The sequence below is a fragment of the Cadophora gregata genome, assembly GCF_030347475.1.
Source record: "Cadophora gregata isolate MNR1 chromosome Unknown scaffold_18, whole genome shotgun sequence".
NCBI lineage: Eukaryota > Fungi > Ascomycota > Leotiomycetes > Helotiales > Ploettnerulaceae > Cadophora > Cadophora gregata.
This window is the reverse complement of record NW_026695941.1, coordinates 1,054,886-1,076,279: the sequence shown is the minus strand read 5'-3', so window position 1 is coordinate 1,076,279 and position 21,394 is coordinate 1,054,886. Positions and strand designations below refer to the sequence as shown.

The window sequence follows — 21,394 nt, the reverse complement described above, 5'->3', positions numbered from 1 at the left end:
CATACCAAATATCTTCATTGAACTATTATTGGATTCGTCTGCAGGTCCTACTTCGTTGCTACTCTTCACTTCTCTGACTTTCAGAATATAGGTAGTAAGTGTTAGGATGCCTGCTTTATAAGCTGTTTTACAGTTCATGTGTCGAAGATATGGGCGAGTGACAGAGCAATGCCTTAGTTACTAGTCTCGTCATTGAACACAGATTTCCTCAGTATAATAAATACTTCAAAATGTAGGGAGTTTTACCCCGACTGGCTTCCCCGTCCATAACACCATGGAAATGTGCGTCACCTACAATCCTATCTCCTAACTTATTTCTCCCTTTGACTTGTATATTTCCTTTCCTCAATACAAATGGTGTGCTTGCCGCGCCCACTATGTGGACAGAATCCCCAAGCTGGGTTTCTTTCGGTACAGTCCCGAAGCAGCCCGACTTGGTCAAGCAGAATATCCTGTTCTCAATGGCAGAATGCATGTGTTTCACCCTCTTGATTCCATCCCAGTTGTGCTGAACAGCACTTTCCAAAACACTGCGTCCATGCTCGCGGTAGGGTTCTATTCTTTGGTAAGCAGAAAATTTCAACTTGAAATAATAGAAAGGATGTACTTACCAGGCCATCGTAGTGAGGATTTAATTCCGAATGTATACCGTATCAGGAGGAAGAAGCGCAGTGCCATTTCTTCAACTGTATGACCAGGCTGTTTATTGTCGCCTTTTCGTATCTCGCTATGGATGAAAGCAATCAAATCAGCCGCAACAGTCTTCCAGAAAGCTTCTTGCCAAGTGCCTCCAGTAATGTATTTTTTGCTGTCTCGCATGTTTTCTGCCAGTTTTTCCTCCCAGTTTTGAAAGGTGTTTCTCAGAGCCGGTATATCTTCATCGTCTGGGCCCTCGGGTAATAAAACCTCGCTAACTTCTGCGATTTCATCCAAAAATATGCCATTGACGCAAATGAAATTGGTCTCCGGTATCCTCATAACCAAAAATGGAATTCCGGAGCCGGCGCGATAGTGCAGTAGGTGTCTTGAATGCCAGTAGTGAGAGCAAGTCTGAGAAGTCTTGTACTGGGAAATGCTCCAGTTTGGGACCCATGACGGAAGACCGACATCCATATTCGCGAGACTCAAGCCCAGAGATTGAGTTGATAGAAGGTCGGTTTGCTGATAAGATTGTACAAGCTGCACGATGGTCCTTGTATATAATTCTTGCCAGCTGATGGAGTAGTCGGCCACAATCTCCACCTCTGCAGAATTGAATGCCATACCTAATATTCCATATACCTTATCCCTCGGATCGATGGCTTCGCGCTCTCGATAGGTTTTCAATAGAAGTAAGACATTTGGGACCTTTTCATGTTGTATGTTGATACGATCGGTGTTTTGATTCTCCGTAACATGATTGTGATCTGCAAGAATCTTGTTGGCTTCTACCATATCTGAGGGAGCAATGCGCTCAAGGCAGCATCTTTGAATATTGTCAGCGTGATCTTTATCACATCTAGAAAACCACAAGAACCGAAGGACGAAGAGATCCCGGAAGGAATTACAATGTCAACATACGATCCCATGTGCTTTTTTGCACTCTCACGTCCTAGTACGACAATTTCATCCCATGGCAGTTTGTGGTTACCGCAGACTAGCTCTCTAACAAGTAATAGGCATGAATTACGGATGAGTAAGGGAGGCAAATCACTTACATCTTTCGAGCGAGACAGACCTCTTGCACTACCCAGATCCGACTCCACCACTGATGGCTCCAAAGCTTTTCAAGAGACCTCAGCTTCACTAAGTCAAGCTGTGTCTTCGCCTGGTCCTTCCAAATAGGAATCTCAGTAAAATGCTTGTCCTTCGAAAAAGTCACAAGAAGATCCAAGGCAGTTTTACATTCCTCGTCTGCATTTCCCAGGTAAATGACGGTCTTCTGAGCTGTACTATAGATGAGGCCCATCTGTGACACTTGAGAACCCCGCTCATCCACATCTTTTTGGTTAATACAAATAGCATCAACCCACAGAATTCGAATATCTTGCTTATATTGCAAGTGTCGAAGTGCGGTTTCCAAGTTTGAGGTGATTTCGAATCGGACACCATCCACATACAGGGGTCGTTTTGACAGATTACCCAGTCCCCAGGTATACGAAAGAGCTTCATACTGCGGGTTGTCTCGGAGGGACACCTTCGATAAATCGCATCTGAGTTCATCTTCAAAGGCTCCAGGAATGAGATGGAGGCATCGAATCTCGTCATTTCGTTTTTCAAGTACTCGGTATGGTGCCCATTCTTGCGTGTGCTTGGTATCCAGAGTCTGAACTAGAGGAAGATCAGACAGGGTACCTGGCATCAAAGCGTTCAGAGTTGTCTCGTTTAGTGACATCTTATGTCTCTGTCTGGTTGTTCATCCACATATGAGAATCCAGTATCGGGACGCCTGTTGCTTCCAACGAACTTGGAATCCCTGGGTAAACGCGCAGACTGCATGATGTAGCTGACTTGTGCAGTACAAGAGCCCTATTTGGGCCACCGGAGAGAACCTAGCCATAAGCTGAGGCTGAGCTCTTCTGAGCGACTCGGTGAGCCAATCACATATACTCAAATTATGCAGCAGGTAAGTTACCAAAAGGAAGTCACCGTACCCGTATGTTCTGACTGCACGGAGAATTAAGAATTACAAGGTATCCCATCGACGATTCGACTATAACTGGTATACTTTCCAATATCGCATGCAGAGGTGGAGTATGCTCCGCTTGGCAGGCTGATGTTGCTTATCCTAGTTCCTGAGATTCTGGGACACCGAGGTTGACATGGCAGATTGGGATGATTCCCAGCCTGGCACGGCCTGCCAGGTACAAGTGTCCCACTTACAGGTGACGGGACAAGGAAGTGAGAGCTTCCTTTAAGAAACGGACAATGCCCGTCATCCTGTACACTTCCAACCACAAACATGAGTCCTTCCGAGATGCTCCCTCCTATGGAAGCTTCATTCTTACACGAGGATAACATACCTATGATCGCCTCAGAACTGGTTCGCCCATTGTGTCGGAGGATTCTGAGGCCGCCATCAACGCTCTTCTTGACGAGGTACCAGATGCTGAGACTTCTGACGCTGAGCCTACTGTGCAGGGTTGGGAAGATTCTGAGGAGCGACTAGCAGACCCACAACTTCCAGGTGATGCCCAGGAGGTGATTGCAAACCCGAAAATGAATGAAGAGCAGGAATCCCCTGAAGAAGTTGAGATCGAAACCCCAGCGACATCCGAAGCCGATCTCAAGGGGGGTTTCATTTGCAAGGCCCTTGACTTCTATAGGAAAGACGGAGAATGGTCCCAGACCTCTCCATATCACCTTCCCGAGGCTGCAGAGAATAACGAGACAGCTCAGCACGCCATTTTGAAAAGGAATGAGAAAAGTTCTGACAGCCGGAAGAAGCTATCTTTGCATTCGATCATCATTCAAAGTCCACTGATCAAGTCTGTACTCGGCAAAGTATTTGAAGGGTACGATGGTATCACTACAGAGCTCGATCGTCTTGAGTTGAAGAAGCCCTTCGAACCCTTTGTCCACCGTTGGGAGAAGTTCCGGCTTGCGAGAAACTATGAACAAGATCCCGACACTCGTGATCACCTTGATCTTTTGTGTAAGCTTCTTTGTACAAAGATTTTTTAGTAAAGAGTAAAGCTAAAAGAACAAAATAGGAACATCATATACGCCGAGCTCAAATTCACTCTCGCAAGACGGGATGATTTGCTCATGCATGGTGTCATGAGATATGATCTTCTCTGGACAATGTTCGAGCCTGAAACCCTGGTATTCCAGGAGTTTGGAGAATCGAAAAGCGAGCGGGTGACGCGCGTTGATAGTTACAGCTACGGTCGCAGCTTTGCTGTGACTAGTCGCTATGTGGAATGGGAAGGAACCAAATTTGGTATGGACTCCGACTGCGAGTCAATTGGGAGTTTCAATGGGACCAAGAAGATTACCGATCTGAAGATATATCCACTGGCATACCACCGGGACGCTATCGGTGTCCAACGTCGCTGCATTGCCCGCGCAAGAGAGTGGGAGACATACTGCAGGTACTCTTTCAAGCAATATATTGGTGTAGCCGTCTCTAGTCGATCTCGAATGCATGTTGATGCTCGAGTAATCATCAATACTGAAGCATACAACAAATTCAATCCCAACAGCGAGGTGACAGTCTGGAAACTCGAGAACGATAAGACGTACCAACCTCCAGCCACAGATGAACCAGAGCCTGAGACTCTCCGATTGAAGCCCTGGCAGCTGCTGCTCGCCACAAATATGTTGAAAGCATATTCCCTCAAGGACAAGGTCTGGATGACGATCCACCTTGCGGGTATACAAGAAATCACATGGAACGATGATGCCTTTTCCCGCTTGGTTCTACCAGATGATACTAAAGACCTCGTCCTCGCGTTCGCGAAATCCCAGATTTTGCGCGAGCAGACATTCGATGACATCATTCAAGGAAAAGGCAAAGGGGTAATAATGCTCTTGAGTGGACCGCCTGGGGTCGGAAAGACATTGACGGCTGAGGCAGTCGCTGAGACTATGCGCGTACCCTTGTACATTATGGCTGCTGGCGATCTGGGAGCAGATGCAGAGGATGTGGAGAATGAACTCAAGACGATTTGTGCGATGACCACGAGATGGAAAGCAGTGCTTCTTCTTGACGAAGCAGACATATATCTCGAAGCAAGGTCAACTCACGATCTCCAACGGAACAAGTTGGTCTCCGTCTTCCTTCGCATCCTCGAGTATTACGAAGGTTTTCTATTCTTGACTTCCAATCGCGTGGACAACATCGATGCCGCGTTCGAGTCTCGCATCCACTTGAGCTTAATGTATAATGGCCTCAGCTTTGAGAGTCGGAGACAAGTTTTGATCACGTTCACAAAAGACCAGGGCTTTACGGACAAGCAGATTGATGCTCTGGCGGAGATGGAACTCAATGGGAGACAGATCAAGAATATCTTGAAGACGGCACAGCTGCTGGCCACGAGCAGCGACAGCCCTTTGAACTTTGGTCATGTGCAGACGATCACTAAACTTAGGGCAGCGAATTCTTGTGTTCCTTTGAGAGGAAGTGTGGATTCTTTTGCTCTTACTGGATCTTGCAAGATTGTTAGGGAGAGGGACTAGAGGTATGCTGTTCTGGTGTGTGATAAAGACTTCAGTACCTGGTCCATTCAAGTACTCATGACGTCTGTTCGGCGTTATCTTCGGTGCCACTAGCAAAATTCAAAGTTTTCGTTTTCCAGACAGCTATGTGATGCAGATTTTGCTGGCATATTCTGCTGCAATCGTAGTTTTTGTCTCCTCAGGTAAACGTACAAATGAAGTAGTGAGAATTGGGGAGCGGCGAATAGGGATGCGCCATGTCATTTCAGTCGGCTTCATAGAATGTGCCTAGGGATATGGAGTGGTAATTGGATTCGCCATGGATGATCACTTGCTCAATGTCATCAATATGGAATAGAACTGTTGAAATTCCGGTCTAAAATGAATTGGAGTTAATTGACGTTCTCGTGTAGGTGTTGAGCATGGTTGACTTGAAATTGGTTTCGCGATTACGTGAACTACCTGCAAGTCATTGGTATTGCTCCCCGATAGACACACTTCTGCGCCCTCAACGCCTTGTATTGTTTCTTGGAAATCAAAACACCAATAGATCTACTACTCATCTGTCAAAAATAATTTTTTTCACAATCCAACATATCCGTTAACTCACCTAAATCGCCACCCCTGACTCCTTCTAATACGGCGTAACCGGCGGCACATATCTAGCCGGCATCTGAGGCACAGCCCTCCCAGCAGTCCTATTCCCTCCAACATCTCCAAGCTCAACGTCCGTCTCGCTGCCTACAGCAGTTTCCTCCGCCAATTCTCGCCGTCTCTTCGCCTCGTCGAATTCCGCCCGGTCAGATGCGACGCCTTTAGCCCATGCCCGTGGGAAGAACCAGCACATGAATATGAACATGCATACGCCGATACTGGCGAGCACTGCGACGGGTACGATGACCTTCTGGGGAGAGGATGTCAGTATAATATAATTCGTGGTGGGAGTATGAGGCTGAAGAGCTGGAAGGCGGGGTAGAAATGCACTAGAGGGGTACGTACTGTATTGTTTGCCATTGTCACTGCAGTCGAATATTAATTGCAGGCGATAGTAAGGATGAGACTTTGTGTGTGTACTTAGGAACTGTAGCGTGGAACAGTTCTAAGTCACGATAAGATATGCGAGTTGATATTGGGATGGGATTGCCTGCAAGACCGATGGAACGTGGATGCAAGCTTTGCGGAGAAGTGGGCAAGGACCTCTTTAAGTTAAGGTATTGTGGAACAGATCCTGGGGTAGGTACGAACGGTCTCGAATTGGCGCAAGACTTTAGTGAGGGGAGCGGGGTGTGATGTGTTGCACTAACTCCAACTGCAGGATGGCTTTGGCTTCAGCGGGAGTCAACATCCGAGGGACTGGATTGGTGGTGAACACGACCAAGCCCGTGGATTCGGCCCTTTCTTAGTCTGGGAGACCAGTAGCTGTCAATTTCGCATCTTTGCGATGCTTTGATGGTCGTGATATCCTGCAGGTTTATTTGGAGCGTAAGATCGGAATAATGTCAATATCCGATTGACTCTTCATGGGGATTTGGAAGAAGGTCGACATCGTGGAGGTTGTCCTTGAAGAAGGGATGGACTCAGAAATTGAAGGGTATCTGTTCGCTCATCGCTGTCTACATACTCCTTTCTATCCAACCAGCGCCAATCATTCCATGATGCAAGACTCCAGGCGCCAATCCAATATTCATACCCCCCAGAATTCGTGGACAGTCGCTCACCACTGCTTTACATACTCTTCAGACCCCGTGATCATCTGCTCCAAATTCAACCTCGCACTCAAAACAATAAAACCCGTAACGCCCTTTTGCCTCACCGCATCCGAATTTCCTCCATTGATATCGCTGTCCTTATTAACAGAACCAGCAGGTCGATGATGCTGAAAAAGCTGAGGTTCCACGGAATAGCATTTTAGATCCAAGGCCCCATCTCGACAGAGATACGCAAGCCTATTATCAAAAGCCAGATTCCCACCTCCCTTGATTGCCAAGGCCATGAGAAGCTTCTGAGCACCACGATAGGAGACCGCATAGCCAAAAGTACATATTGGCGCTCCAACTTTATGGACCATGCGAGTCTTCTCCGGCATGTCTTTCAGACCCATGAGCCAAGGCTGGTGGGCTTTCGGCGCAACTGTTTCGTCGTTTGAAATTGTGTAGCGACGATCGTCGCCTTTGGGCAACACCTCACCACAGTGGCCGGGCCAGAGAATGTCCCAGTCATCGCCGTATGGAGAGTGTTGGGCCTCGGAAGGTTTGACGCCGGATAGGGAGCGCACACCTTTGGCGAATTCGGGGAGTTGTGAGAGGAGACGGATGTCCCAGTCTACATCGTCTTCCATGATGAAGACACTTGCGGCATTCGTCTCGAGTATGCTGTGGAAAGAATAGGTGTCAGCATAACGCCCGGTCCAGTTTACCCGTAGAATGCTGTATTGCTGGAGAAGTCTTCAACGGACCTGCGAATTGCGTTCAAATGACTACGCCAGGAACCAAGCCCACCTCCTTTCAAATCCATGCCCTGCAGGCTATCATCAGAACTTACGTATCATGGGTGCTAGTCTGTACATACTGGTGGTCGAGCTTTCTCCAATACCTCGTCGCCCTTCACAGCGTCGAAGAACTCTACCTGGAAGCCAGTCAAAGATGCAGACAAAACGAAAGCATCCCTCTTATCCGACCGCTCGGGCAGACTCAGCACGAGAATCTTGTGGAACTGTCCGAAAATTTGTCAACAACTTTATCCAAAATTCTGATGAGGATACAGCATTACCCCCACTGTTGCGTTACTTGCGCGACCGATCTCCGACGTCGTGTCTATCGACTTTCTTGCCGATGCGGATCTGTAATTGGCATTATTGGAAGAGGATGATTGACTTGATAAGCCCCAGTTTGATGGTGTTGAGGAGACGCTTAGGCGATTGTGCAGGGACAGGAGCAAGGTTACAGTCGCGATTGCGCACCCGATGACCAGATAAGGCGAGGATTTCGGAGATATCATGGCGTTCTTATTCACTCGTCGTAAGTAACGCTGATTCATGAATTATCTTCTTGTCGAGACGGAGTCATGAGATCGAGAGGGGATGGGGAAACAAGGCTGAGGTGGGACGTACAAGAAGAAGAGGAAGAGAAAAAAACAGCGTCGAAAAAAGAAAAGAAAATGGCCTTTCAATATCAGCCACCACTGATCAAATTGAATGCGGCAGGCCGCAGTAAGGCTACATAGGTACCTATATCTATCTCTGTACGCGCCCGCATTCGGGTTCCCGATTTAGCAGGTCTCTGGTAAGACGAACAACTTGGCGGTGGACCGAGAGAGTGGTTGTCTGGTGGCTAACCGAGGGCTGCCGTTCTTTGAGGTCCAATCGAGACCAGCGGCATGATGGAGCGAGTTTCAACTCATTTCCACAAGAAGAATACCAAATGTTGGATCTAGGTCCGCTGCATGACTTGAGGCTTGAATGTGGTATTACTGAATTGATGCAGAGACCCGTGGCAGTAACCCGTGGCAGTATTTGCGAACACTTAGTACTCAACAACCAGGTCTCATTTCTTTGTGTGGAAAGGTGCGTGAACTGCTTCAAGTATGCAACTTCTGCGCTTGCTTTGTTGTCCTGTCGTTTCCGTTTACAGCCGAGTTGCCGCATTATCGTCAGTACGAAATGGCCCAGCCGTCAATGTTCGATACACCATCAAAGTTCGTTGTAGTAAGTCTTGGGCAGCTTCCACTTCAAATCGAGGTTTCTGCGATCAGATTCATCGGAAAACGAAATAATCAACAGCTACTTGCCACAAGTATTGCCTATTCTGCACCGGAAGTTTTGTCGGTTACCTTCCTTCAGAAAATCATAATGTCTTTCGCGTATTTTTGTCTAGAAGCCAACGCTAGATGATGCCCATATCGATGTTCCACAACCTGGGAGTGATCAATTGGCATGGGAGAAGACCCATGACAATCCAAGGCTGAACCCTTCCCTCACCAAGTTCGGAGGCTTCTCGCGAGGCATCACCGTTCCACGCCCACCCTCCAACACTTCGTTATTCTCGTCTTCAATGCTATCATCCACATCATCTTCTTCATCCTGCTCATCATTGACTTTCTCCACCACTTCGATACCAGCACCAATTCCTGCAGCAGGGTTTAGTCATCCACAAGGTCTAGTACGATTCGTCAACAAATAACGTCTCTGTCAAAGTGGTTGAAGGTGACATGATGTTTTAAACGCTTTTCATCTGTAAGCGGGCGAGTCCAGGATCAAGGATTTGCTCAAGCCCTGAGAGTCCTGCCGTATCAATTGCCGAGTTGGCGTTTCGCAGATTTTGTTAATCACCCTAAGTGAGTCTCGAGGGTGAGACGATCTGTCAGGAACGACCTGCATGGCCAGAACCAACATTTCCAGGGGTATCACGCAAGGCGCTTTGAACTCTTGACACTTGACTCCTCAGGCAAGGAGAATGAGATCTTGAGGTAGGGAACAAGTGGAGAGGGTCTGCACCTGTTTTTATGTCAGGCCCAAATGTCAAGTCAACGAAAACGAGAAAATGTACCTTCTGAAAGTGAACAGATTTTCAACCTCGAAAACATCTTGCCAGGCACCTCTGGAAGGAGATCAAGGTCCATGGCGCAATGCTTGCCATTCGCCCCCATCATTTAGTGCGGCTAATTGGTGGCGCCCGGCTGATTAGCTATTCCGAGGAAGGCGCCGGGCGCCGGGTCGCTCCCGATGTTGACATGGGTCGGGCCAACCACGGGCTCGAGCACTCGCTGCAGAATGGCTGGAGACGACCAGACCGGACCCACACACACCAGCTGCCGCTGCAGCTACTGTAAGGTATGTCAGGCATATTCTTCGTCCATCCTGGTATCATCGACTATTTTGAGCATGGCAGAGCGCTCTTAAGCGCAGGCCTCTTTGTTGGTTTTGAAATGTTGGTGTTGAACACCAGGCATGCAACCGCTGCTGTGTTCAGCATTCCCTTGATAAGATGCTGTCAGCCTCGATCGAGGGCGTGTTTGGTTTGCCTCGTCTTCAGATCACTCGTTCAAGCACCATCACGCAGATTTTGTTCTTGTATTTCCTACCCTTCTGTCCTGATAGACCTAGAAGGATTTTCCATTGTCTCTCAATATGCCTCAAGTCCTTCGCTTTGTCTCGTTTTTGCTTCTTTCCCTTCACTCTATTTCGGCGAGTCCAGTCGGCGTCGTACCACCAACCTATTCCAAGATCCCGTACAACTCAGTCTTATTCACTCCGCCGTCTCAAAAGCCAATCCCAAATCATCATCAACCTCTACCTGACGATACTCTTGCTTCGCACGGCAAGATCAACCCTAGCCCAGATCATCTCAGCCTAGTCAAATATACACTCTTATCAAAGATCTGCTACCCACTGATCTCCGAGGCCACATATCTGATGAGCGATCTCTCACAACAGCTTCTTGTCGAATATCTGGATGGAGTTGCGTTTCCCACGTCAGCCGGGACCCCACTACCAGTCTATATTGCGGCGAACATAACGGAGCAGCTGTACCGTAGACAATATGTTCTCAGTCTCGCGCTCAAATTGACACCAGTTGAAGATGGATCGGATAAGGTCGCGCCATCCGACTGGCGATCGATCATAGATTTGGTAGAGCAAAGTGTGGCGGAGCTGTATCGCACTGCTAGGATGATGAACGCTGCGGGGTTGGGAAGCCTTCTGGTGCTCGAGGCTGAGGTCGCAGGTTATGGTATACATGCTGAGTGGAGATTTTGGAGTATTGTTGATGGAGTGGCTGTGATGTGTGAAGGTTGATGAGTGCAGTTATTCAATTGCGGGATGAGAATTAAAAAGCTACGATGATACAACAACGGTCTTGTCGGAGCAGGGAATTTTCGACGGGTCGGTCTTGTGCGGATGGGCTGGGCGCAGGCGCTCGCCTGGATCCCATATGTCTAGTCTGTTTCTAAGTCTTCGCAACGTTATAAACTGAGAATATAGACTGCTCTCTCTAAAAGCTGAGTGTGATCAAGGGTTGCCCTCGCGAAACCCTGAAATCTTGGCAAGAACATCCTCCATAATCATGTCACTTTTCCCCGCCACCAATCCCCCAAACACTTTGAGAGAGCGACTGCGGAATTTTAAATACAGAGAACTTCTATGGCGCTACTCTGCATATGCTGCGGCGCTCTTTCAACGTCGGTGAATGGGGAGATGGAAAGTGGCTTGGATGATTCTCAAATTCTCCCCTTCAAAAAAACGGTCAGAAGAACCGAGAGCAGCTCGAGAAACACGATCTCTCTTCTTGTATGATGTCATATTGAGAATGTCGATATAAGGATAAGTTGCACAGTTACGGAATGATGTGATCTCTAGACGGCTTCCCGCGTCAGTGAATCGGAGTGACGGAATGTTGGTTGAGACTAGAAACTGTGCAGTGCTAGGTCTTAGATTTGTGTACAGTACCTAAAATTGTACGAAGTGAGTTGGAAGAGGGGATTGTATCCAAAAACAGTATTACATTTATCCAAACTCAAATTCACCCCATCAATCTTTTGATAGTTCATGGCCGATGTTCCAGGATGAATGAAATGTATTGGTTCTCATCAATCATAAACTCGAAAGGTTTCAGAATCTCAAAGTATCATAAATTTCGCTGTGTATAAAGGCCACCATGGACTAAGAAGAACTACAAGAGCAAGTCGTTTCGGATGCTGCTCAAAGCTTGCGCGTAGGCTACCGATGCCGCAGAATCAGACCAACTCTTTTGCATCACGATTTTGAATCTTTGGAGTTCCTTCGAGCTGCCATGAATCGCAAATGGCATCAACAATATCCTTGGGTCTCGTGATTGTAATATCGTGTGCTCCTTCCAGCACCTTCCAGTCCAGATTGTCTCCCAGGGCTTCAACCGCATCTTCGTATAATTCTTCCGAGACGATGATGGGATCTTTTGATCCCGCAACAATCAAGGTTCTATTTGGTCTGTCCCTCAGCAGTCTCCACCTCTCAAGTTGCCCACTTCCATGCATATGCTTGGCAGCTGACATGAAGGAGGTGTAGAAACCCTTGTGATTTTGCATGGCCCAATTCATAGACCCAGAAACAGTCACCTGAGGATACCTCTGACACGGCTTGACTTCCTTCTGGCTTCTGATGAAAGGTAGTCAGCATGATCTGATGCAAAAGGTTTGGAAAGGTTCGTACAACAGCTGGTTTTTGCCATCTCCAGTTTGATATGGAGAGTTGTCTTTATGGTCTTCAAACAGTGGTTGAGTGAGTCTTCTCATGATCAGCATCTCTAGAATCACACTGGGAAGGAGAAGGGTTCCCAGCCTAAGGAGTCTCATCTGCGATTCAAGACGTTCTCTTCGAATGAGACCGGCTGGGACGATCAACGCCAGTGAGTCCACCATTTTTGGAAAGTATCCAGCAAAGGCTGCGGCAATCGCACCGCCCATAGAACATCCAACGAGACCAAAGCCCGTATTTCCAACCCATGAAAGCTTGGAGGAAGTGACGGCGAGTAGAATCTGGGACGTGTAGAGTCTGATGTCGTGATCTAGGTCGCCGCATGAGTCTGTATACCCGTGACCCCAGAGATCCTAGCCGAAAGGTCAATTGCTGCTCCTGAATAAGTCTGAATGGACGCGATTTACAAAAGTCATCACACGACAGCCTCTTTCTACCAGCTCTGATGCCATCGCGCCTACGGCAATGCTTGACGTTGTGAGGCCATGAACGAGGAGCACTTTCTTTCCATCTTCTGGGCCCCATTCGAATACTTTGATTATCCCGTACTGCGAATGCATCAGATTCTTCTCTACACTTGCCTGAGATCATCGGCGAAGCGAACAACATACTGGAGTATCAACATATCTGCCCCCTGGAAGTGCATCGGGAGGATATGCCAGCTCGTCCTTCTCTCGCTGAGTGAGATGTGGTAACAAGGTAGCAGTAGGGCTTTTGATTATCTTCGGCCGAGTATTTCTGTGAAAAGCCGCGATACTGAAACTAGACTGGCTCACAACCTTTGGGTAAGCTAAAATGCCAACTGGAAGACTCTGTGCTTGGCAGTGGCAGATGCTGGGAAGTGGGATTCGGGATACACGTGAAAATGAAAATCTGAGCCTTGGCTGCATTATCGTGATGTGTCCGGATTTGTGTATTTCAAAAGGATGTTCGTACGCTGATAGATACAGTCCATGTCATGATACTCTGCTCGGGGTGTTGTCGTACGATTATTGTACCGACTCGGCTGTGCCCCTTTTCGGCTGAAGTCGGAACTTCGTTCTGTTTACATCCCCACTCTCGCTTAATTAAGTGACCTATGAAGCCTGCCATGAGGCCTGATCCCGTCTCCACGTACCCTGGAACACCGCCTTATTCTTGAAATATATTATGTTCTGAGGTGATTGGGACGCATGAAAAGCATCCGCAGGGCGTTGATACTTTACTTTTCGGCAGAAACTAAGTTTTTCATTCGTGCTCGCAGCACAAGTATCACCCCAAAATACAAATCGTACCTCTTGAACACATCCTAACATATCCTTTCCATCACCAAACCACATCAAATTGCATAGCATCCTATCCATAGCAGTAAATCATTGAACATTTCGTCCACCCTCACCTCTCTCCCAACTCGCATCCGAGAGCGTCAACATAGCCTTCAAGTTGAAGTACAGTCCCGAGAAGTCCTGCATGATGACAACCCACCAGTACTTCCTCATGTACGGGTAATTCTCCAGAAACTTGCTGACGTCCTTGTACTTGTAGTAGGCGTAGTAAGACAGGAAGCCGAGAGCGGTAAAGGGGTTGTAGTAGAATGAGCAAGCCCAAGCGAAGAGGTGGATCAGGATAATTGGGGTTTTGAGGATCCGCTCCCAGGTCTTGAAGACGATGAGGTTGTGTCTATGAGATAATGAGTTAGATTTGGGATCAAAAAATATGAGATAGTCGGGGAAGGCTTACTTGAACATTTGAGGGACTTCGTCAACAGTACGAAGGTAAGATTGGATGGTGCCTACGACGGACATCAGATCTTAGCGCTCGACAATCTTTGGGAAACACCTACTTCGCTCCCAACGCAGACCTTGTTGGACATATGCAGCAGTTCTCTTGATGGTCCTAGCAGCATTGGTTTCCTCACACTTCTGTATAGTGAGAATGTAGCCCTTCCTCAAGATGTACCTCGAAATCCAAGTATCGTCCCCAGCATCAAGAGGCACATCATTCCAGGTATCACTTAGATATCCATCAATGAACTCATCATCCTGGACAAGATGGCCGCGAAACATGCATGTTGTGCCAGGAAGGATCCAGACCCATTGAGCTGCGACAAGCACTGTTCAATCAAATTAGCTTTTGTGAATTGATGTTGTGAAAGTGAACAGATCTTGAGACGACAAGTGTTTATTGTGGCGAGAAATATTGATCAAGGAAACTTTCGAATTGAAACTTTCGAATTAAAGAGACAACTGAGCTTACTCATGACATTCGAAGAGGCACGATCAATCAGCCTTGTACCTGCGACTTCCCATTTGATGATCTTGTTAGGGTTTTGGCGCTCTTTTGGGATGTTGACGGTGATTTGAGGACCAGCTGCGCCAACCTGTGTATTGAATCAGCAGATGGGATCATCAAAGGTGATGGTGGAAAGAGTTTCAGCTTCCCAAGCTGCATGAAAGTATGAAAGTATGAAAGTATGAAAGACTTACCCGACGATCATCAAAGCAAGGAAGCATATGATTGAGATACTCAGGGCCCCAAAGAACGTGATTGTCCGAAGTAGCGATGATCTCACCTTCGGCTTTCAGCGCACCGGTAAGCAACTGCTTTCTCGCTCCCTCAGCTGTGACCAATGTTGTAATTCGAGGGTGAGGTCCATTCATTTCCTTGATGGCTTCTCGGACAACAGCTGTGACAGCTTCGAAGTGTTCGGCGGTGGTTGAGATGATGATTTCGAGCGGTTTGTTTTGCATCCAGGCGATGAGACATTCTTTGAAGATGGGAGGAGGCTCAAGAGTGCGAACAATGACAGACACAGACGACGAGTTGCGAGTTGAGGGTCCTCGAATGGCAGGTTTGTATTTGGACGAGTAGTACTTGTTAAGGTAGTATTCAACCAGTCCCCAAGCCCTTGAAGGGTTAGTCATGTCATTCAAAAAAGGCCTTCCGAAGACTTGCCACATAAAGTAGAGAATAGCGGCTAACAGCAGAGACAACTGAAGTTGTAAGACAGCCATCGTCACCAGAAGATAATCAGTACACAGAGACTGTCAAGACGAAATGAGGACTGTGCAGTCAGCAGTGGTCAGCGATCTAGTATACCAGGTCGAACCAGACCCGGCTGTCCTGAGTTGTTCAATATTGTGAAGAATTATTCGAAGTGAAGGTGAGGCTCCCAATTTATAGACTTTAAAGGTGCCTGACGCGGGGAAGAAGTGAAGTGAGGTTGTTGACAAGACCTGTACCAAAGTGGAAGTTCAAAGGTGAGGCAAAAAGATGAAATCAGGCTCAGAATAAATTTACTCTCACGCTCACAAACGCAAAATGGCAGCCATATGCAACAGTACATCTAAAGAAAGGATGGTTCTCATCAAAGGTAATTGGTATTTGCGTTAACACAATTAGACGACAGACGTGGTCAAGTCTCTGCCCTCGCCCTCCCCATACTTCTCGCTTGATTCCCCTCACAGCTGTCTCTAGCTCTCATCCTCCTCTTCCAGCTGCCTCTGCGTCTCGATTTCCTTGAGTTTTTCCTTCCTCTCATCCCTTTCTTCAAACTCCAACCTCTCCTCCTTCGTCGACAAGAAAATCTTCAGTACAGCCCTATGCAGCGATCGCTCTGTCTCAATCAGTTCATCACATCCCTCATAAGCTCGCATGATCCCGCCGAGTTCCCAATCATTCGCGGGCTCTTCCTCGGCTGGGTTATGCAATTGCTGGTTCCGGGCTGGGAACCTGGATGTAAAGGTCGGTTCAGTGTACTCAGCGAAGTGAGCTGCCCAGCGAGGATCATATGGTGTAAGGCATCGGCCAAAATCTCGCCATACGGTAATGACGGCGCAAAAACCTTCCGTGATGGGCCGGGGTGAGACGGATGTCCAGCTTACGGGGATGCTTTTCACGGTATCGATTTGGTATTCAAAAGCACATTCTGCGCAGCGGCGAAGTTTCGCTGCTTCTTCTGGATGTTTGAAATCGTATATGTATTTTTGGGGATTTGTGTTGATGTGGCGACATGCCCAGGTCATTGTGGCATTTGGCCGGTACGGTGCTATCCAGTTGCCGTTCAGAAAATTCTGGACATAGGCCTTGGACTTCGGCTCAAGCTTATGAGCGTAGATCCAGAACTGGGAGCGTAAGAGCAGGCGATCTCCTGAGATGAAAGGTTTAGTGGAAACATAATGATTCGCCATATTTTCGAGGCACTGCCCATGCATATCATGGAGGAACTCGAGTTGGGTTGTGCAATCATCACCGAGGCGATAGAGCTTCATAGCCATGTAGGCTTGGGAGAAGCGGATGGGAGAGATGAGAGGACGATCACTCCGTGTCGCTAAGCTGACGATGTGGGCGGTTGGTCCCCAGCTTTTAGTACTTGCGTATATGACTTCGATGCCTTGAGTGCGGAGTTCGAGTTTGGGACATCGTGCTGGTCGCTTCAGTCTGCCCGAATAGCGACAGAAGAGATGACGGTCCAGTCGGCGGTCGAGATACTCCGCCAGGAGTCGTCGATGAGCAGCCATTTCTTGGACGTCCACATCACAAATCGCGATCTCGATGTTCGCATCATCATTTCTATCTCCAGTGTCAGCGCCGATATCCGAAATTAGAAGTGGCTCGTCATCAGACGAATCGGTGCTATCTCGATACTCTTCCGGTGCCAATTCCCCCATCGTCCCAACCTGGGAACTAATACCCATAATCATTCTCACAATCTTCGGCGGGAGGAGACTCACGGTCCTCTTCACATCTCCACACGGCAAAGCCATAAGGGCATCCAGATACTTCCCAGTACTGAGGAAACACTCGCAGGCTTTGAGCTGATCTGGATCTTTCCACCAATCCTCCTTCACCTCGACCATACCTGTCCGGCCGTACTTGGTTAGCTCTTCTTGAGTACGATCTTTAACCTCAATGGAAGAGTCCCACGTGATACTTTTGCGAGGTCGAAATCGATGCTGGTATTGTACTTGAGCTTGATGCTGACTTGGAGATTCTGTATCTGGGTGTCGATTTGAAGGGGAATGTCGAGAATCTAGTTCATCTTCGAAGATTTGCTGCAGAATTGCTGAAGGGCTTCTCCTGATCACTTTGGATAAGTCTGGTTTGCTCTTGTCTGATAACTGGCAATCAATGCATGCTATTGCTCGAAATTGTATTGGGAAATTCAGAATATAATCCTGGAAACTGTTCTGTAGAGACTGCAGGGCGCTTGGAGGTGCGATACTTATGTATCTGATAGCTCCCTTGGGTGCTTCGGCTTCATTTGTGAGATACTTCGGTTTCTCTAAAGCGGAAATTTCGCGGCTAGAATAGAAACCCATATTTTGTTTATTGAGTCGGACATGAGAATTAGTGATTCAGGTGGTTCGTGATAGATAATGGAAACCTGATTGTGCTGTGTACGAAAATGAGATCTACGGTATATACAGATTTCAAAAGCACATATATCATAATGATGTGGGTTGTAATAATTTAGACTGACCACGGTCATTGCGACTAGATGGCAACTAGCTCATTCAGCTAGAAGTTTTGGGTATGGGCATGCCTAGAATCTTCCCAGATATTTGGTACGCTTATACCTACTTCTAGGACTAAAATAGCCTATGACACAGCACATACTTCACCGATTTTTTGGCTGGAATATATTAGGAGACTAAAGTAAAGTATCCCATGCAAAAGAAACTCGTCAAACAACAATCATCCAATTGGCCACTTGGACCTCCGGGGGACGATGAGCTAATCCATGCTGCATCAATAAAACATTTTGTTGCATATCGCTCCTTACTCAGCTGACTGGATAGTCTCCAAACGAATACGGGATTTCAGTGTCAAAACAGTTCATCTGTACACACTTTTGTCAAGCTCAAATGAGATCGCGAAATGAATCCAGGCAGTACAACAGCGATTGCTTGCACACAATTGCGCCAAATGGAATATATAAAATGTAGAAGAATATTTAACCCGCCAACTCACAATCACACGCACCTCGTGAGATGTCTATGATTCAAGAGAAACGGTAGTAGAATCTGCCGCAACAGCCTCCACACGTCCTAGCCTTAGCATTGACGCAGGTACAGCTTGTTGCCTCCTTCGTCTCGACATTCCGAAGAACTGAGATGGGAGTTTGATGTCCCGCATGGAATACAGAGTTTCAAGGAATGGTCTCGCCTTGTACTCCACCTGGCCTTGCGAATATGTAGATGTGCTTGTAGGATGAAGGGTAGAAAAGAGAAAGAAGCAGCAGAGAAGAATGCCAGCTGGAGCTAGGATTCTCACTTCTTACTGTAACAAAATCGTAACTCCGTCAATTGAGTGTTGTATCTCTCTGGGTATCATTTGTACATAGTGGAACATTTCTAGGCCACTCTTCCGGTACTGTGGCTAGAAGAGTTTTCGTTTTGATCCGCCGTTTTCCATTCTCGCCAGTGCCTGCTCAATGCCACCGACATCCAGTTCCCCACCATTTATGCTCTTCTCGACCAATGCAAGTCGGCTCGCTGACTTCTCGGCTGGTCGCTCACTTCCCACTGGCTTTCCAAAGACGAGCAAGACATACCTGTGTTCGCCCAATATCAGGATCTCTGATAACAACCCTGCTGGATTTGTCGAAGACTTGGCGATTTGCTCAATGCCTGAGCAGCGCTCGCCTTGAAGGTCGACACTCTCAAGCTTAACCATCCGGGCACCAGAAGGACCGCCGAAAAGGCTGCCTGATCCGGCAGTCTTCTGCGCATTTGCTGCCCAGTATTTCGCGAGATTTGGTATAACAGCATATGTGTCGCCCAGCCAGAACAATATCGATTCTTCAGAAGGAGCTGTAGTGGACGAGGATCGCACCTCAACTACCGAGATCTGGCCACGCACGCGACTGTCAGACCCTCGCTCGTTGAATGGATTCGCTGCTTTCCGGCTTCCGGGGGTCATTGGTGCAAATTTCGAGCTAGTAATCTGTGGCGGTCCTGAAGGTCGTACTTTGGCAGCACCATCGATATACCCAGTCAAGCTGTATTCTGATATCGAACCTCCCTTGATTCCTTGGCGTCCGAGAATTCCCTGTGGTGCATTTGGACCGACACCTTCGATGTCCCAGATAGCCCATTCTCCGTCATTGAGTAACACAATGATGGCTCGTCCCCCAGAAACCCACTGTGCATCAACAACTGTTTTCCGACCGAAGCCTGTGTGGGCTCCTGCCTGCTGTGCTTGAGGATCGTTCTTCAGGGACGGGAAACCTGCGTATAGGGAGAGAAGCCACGTTCCGTGCTCTGCTGCGACGTTCTCTGAAGACTCCTCGTTTGGCTTGAGAAGCAGCTTATAATCATAGATCCGGCAAACTCCCACAGCTTCTGCGACCAAGAGATGGCTTGTATATTGACTTGATAAGGATGGATTAAACGAGATAGATTTCGCGGGAGAGGCAAGAGAGATCGATTGGAATGGCTCAACCTGTGGTTGGGGAGACTTAAGAGGAACTCGCCATAGACGCAAGAGGCCAGTCACTTCCCTGGAATGTGACGCAACGACAATCTGTGGATCTGCAGCAGCTTTTGAATCTGACCTTGCTCCAACAATATCCACCGTCACCGAGACTCCGTCCGAAGGCTTCTGATGCCCATTAAGAACCACGACTGTTTCTCCCCAAGTACCTTTTCCAGCGTTGGCAAGTGTGAAATCGCTTCGAAGTTCAGGTCTTGCTTTGCTGGCAGGCGATGGTGGAGTGAGGGGCAGAGTGACCAGTCGAACAGAGTTATCGGAGCATGAGGCCGCGAAGACTATCTTGTGCTTCAACACATCTACACCACGCCATGACGGACTGTCCGCTTTCAAGATAGTGGATGGTAGTACGGCCAGGTCCAGGACTTCTGTTCCGAACCACAAGTCGAGCTCTTGAAGAGTGGCAGGGTGTGGGTGTAAAGGATTTAGCTCTTCTTCACTCGCCTCGAATTCAGGCTTGTCTTCGAAAGGCTGCTTCGCAGAGTCGCCTTCATCGTCGGAGTCGAGTGAAATGACAGCAGAACTTCCAGCGCCGTTCGCCTTCATGTTAGCTGCAGCTGCTGGTTGTTGGGGTTTGAATTTCTTTCCACCCCTCCAGACTATCTTCACACCATTGTCATGACCATAGATAATGACCGTAGAGCCGTTTTGTGATAATATGGGATATGCTTTTGTGCTGAACACCCGATGCGGTAACTCGTAACTTTGTAAGTGTCAGCTCTTTAATCGAGGATGGCTTGGGAGCTCGTGGAGTATACCCTAGCTGCACACTCTGCGAGCTTTTGGACACTCTAGGTTTTGGGAATGTTTCTGCCATCGTGGGTTGTGTGCTTAAGAGGAGGTCGACCTGCAGCTCACGGCAGAGTCACTGGCTTGGTGCGAAGTTCCTGGTGCAGCCTCTCAAAAGTGAAAGCTTATGTCAACAACCGACCGCGTTTCCAAAGAGGAGCTTCAAGAAGTCGCGATCTCTCGGAGCGGCGAAAGTATTTTCCATCTCGCCCTGGGTGTTGTCCCAAATACGGCTCATGCCGAAGGCGATCTTGCAACCCTACAAACTTAAAGGACCCTGATCCAAAGAAGCTCTGCGAGGGGAGAAACTCTCTTGACGTTGATGTCCTGCTAGTCTGAAGATAAAACAAACAACATGGAAAAGCCTCTTTTGGAAGTCTGCTGCATTACAGACTACCTAAGCCCTGATGCGACGAATACTGCGCTGCTCGTTGGATCGGTGAGACTTGTGGTTCGAGGCGACACCGAGCCGACACCGAGCCGACCTATGACAGCTCGCTCTTCGGGAGAACAACACCTGCACTGCACCCCCACGACTCGAGGTCGAAGTCCAGAGCCAGCAGAGCCAGGGAGAAACGGCATTAAGGTAAATTTAGGTATCGGGGACAAGACGGGAACGGGTATCACGGCACATTGACTGCGCATTCTGCTCAAGCCACAACTGTCATTCTGCGAATGTCCAATGTCCATGGCCTTTACAGTAGGCGCATTCAACACCGCCAAACCCCGCCAGAAAGACGGCTATCCTGACATTGATTGAGGAAT

The 21,394-nt window shown here is 48.0% G+C and overlaps 9 protein-coding genes across 10 annotated transcripts; 2 read left to right on the top strand and 7 right to left on the bottom strand.

Moving 5' to 3' along the window:
* Window positions 1-208: 208 nt before the first annotated feature.
* ONS95_006758 (uncharacterized protein) lies at window positions 209-2,374 on the bottom strand (the record flags this gene model as incomplete). Its single annotated transcript, XM_058500233.1, has 3 exons — window positions 209-555; window positions 612-1,465; window positions 1,698-2,374. 3 exons carry the CDS (start codon window positions 2,372-2,374, stop codon window positions 209-211), a joined length of 1,878 nt encoding a protein of 625 aa, XP_058350069.1.
* A 533-nt stretch (window positions 2,375-2,907) lies between these two features.
* Window positions 2,908-5,160, top strand: ONS95_006757 (uncharacterized protein; the record flags this gene model as incomplete). The annotated part of the gene is made up of 3 exons (XM_058500232.1): window positions 2,908-2,921; window positions 3,018-3,632; window positions 3,693-5,160. 3 exons carry the CDS (start codon window positions 2,908-2,910, stop codon window positions 5,158-5,160), a joined length of 2,097 nt encoding a protein of 698 aa, XP_058350068.1.
* Window positions 5,161-5,773: 613 nt separating this feature from the next.
* On the bottom strand, window positions 5,774-6,153 carry ONS95_006756 (uncharacterized protein; the record flags this gene model as incomplete). The annotated part of the gene is made up of 2 exons (XM_058500231.1): window positions 5,774-6,043; window positions 6,139-6,153. 2 exons carry the CDS (start codon window positions 6,151-6,153, stop codon window positions 5,774-5,776), a joined length of 285 nt encoding a protein of 94 aa, XP_058350067.1.
* Window positions 6,154-6,853: 700 nt separating this feature from the next.
* On the bottom strand, window positions 6,854-8,136 carry ONS95_006755 (uncharacterized protein; the record flags this gene model as incomplete). The annotated part of the gene is made up of 4 exons (XM_058500230.1): window positions 6,854-7,511; window positions 7,595-7,656; window positions 7,708-7,851; window positions 7,909-8,136. 4 exons carry the CDS (start codon window positions 8,134-8,136, stop codon window positions 6,854-6,856), a joined length of 1,092 nt encoding a protein of 363 aa, XP_058350066.1.
* A 2,128-nt stretch (window positions 8,137-10,264) lies between these two features.
* On the top strand, window positions 10,265-10,930 carry ONS95_006754 (uncharacterized protein; the record flags this gene model as incomplete). The annotated part of the gene is made up of 1 exon (XM_058500229.1): window positions 10,265-10,930. One exon carries the CDS (start codon window positions 10,265-10,267, stop codon window positions 10,928-10,930), a length of 666 nt encoding a protein of 221 aa, XP_058350065.1.
* An 820-nt stretch (window positions 10,931-11,750) lies between these two features.
* On the bottom strand, window positions 11,751-13,338 carry ONS95_006753 (uncharacterized protein). Of its 2 annotated transcripts, XM_058500227.1 has the most exons (4): window positions 12,979-13,338; window positions 12,775-12,915; window positions 12,323-12,720; window positions 11,751-12,268 (listed from the first exon to the last, which is right to left on the bottom strand). In XM_058500227.1, exons 1-4 carry the CDS (start codon window positions 13,255-13,257, stop codon window positions 11,869-11,871), a joined length of 1,218 nt encoding a protein of 405 aa, XP_058350063.1. In that variant the 5' UTR covers window positions 13,258-13,338; the 3' UTR covers window positions 11,751-11,868. The 2 variants fall into 2 exon arrangements, with proteins under 2 accessions (XP_058350063.1, XP_058350064.1); XM_058500228.1 differs by having other exon boundaries at window positions 11,751-12,720.
* A 381-nt stretch (window positions 13,339-13,719) lies between these two features.
* ONS95_006752 (uncharacterized protein) lies at window positions 13,720-15,270 on the bottom strand (the record flags this gene model as incomplete). Its single annotated transcript, XM_058500226.1, has 5 exons — window positions 13,720-14,026; window positions 14,087-14,138; window positions 14,190-14,459; window positions 14,603-14,726; window positions 14,833-15,270. 5 exons carry the CDS (start codon window positions 15,268-15,270, stop codon window positions 13,720-13,722), a joined length of 1,191 nt encoding a protein of 396 aa, XP_058350062.1.
* A 549-nt stretch (window positions 15,271-15,819) lies between these two features.
* ONS95_006751 (uncharacterized protein) lies at window positions 15,820-17,667 on the bottom strand (the record flags this gene model as incomplete). The annotated part of the gene is made up of 1 exon (XM_058500225.1): window positions 15,820-17,667. One exon carries the CDS (start codon window positions 17,665-17,667, stop codon window positions 15,820-15,822), a length of 1,848 nt encoding a protein of 615 aa, XP_058350061.1.
* Window positions 17,668-18,727: 1,060 nt separating this feature from the next.
* On the bottom strand, window positions 18,728-20,657 carry ONS95_006750 (uncharacterized protein; the record flags this gene model as incomplete). Its single annotated transcript, XM_058500224.1, has 2 exons — window positions 18,728-20,543; window positions 20,599-20,657. The coding sequence occupies 2 exons, from the start codon at window positions 20,655-20,657 to the stop codon at window positions 18,728-18,730; spliced, it is 1,875 nt and encodes a 624-aa protein (XP_058350060.1).
* Window positions 20,658-21,394: the final 737 nt, after the last annotated feature.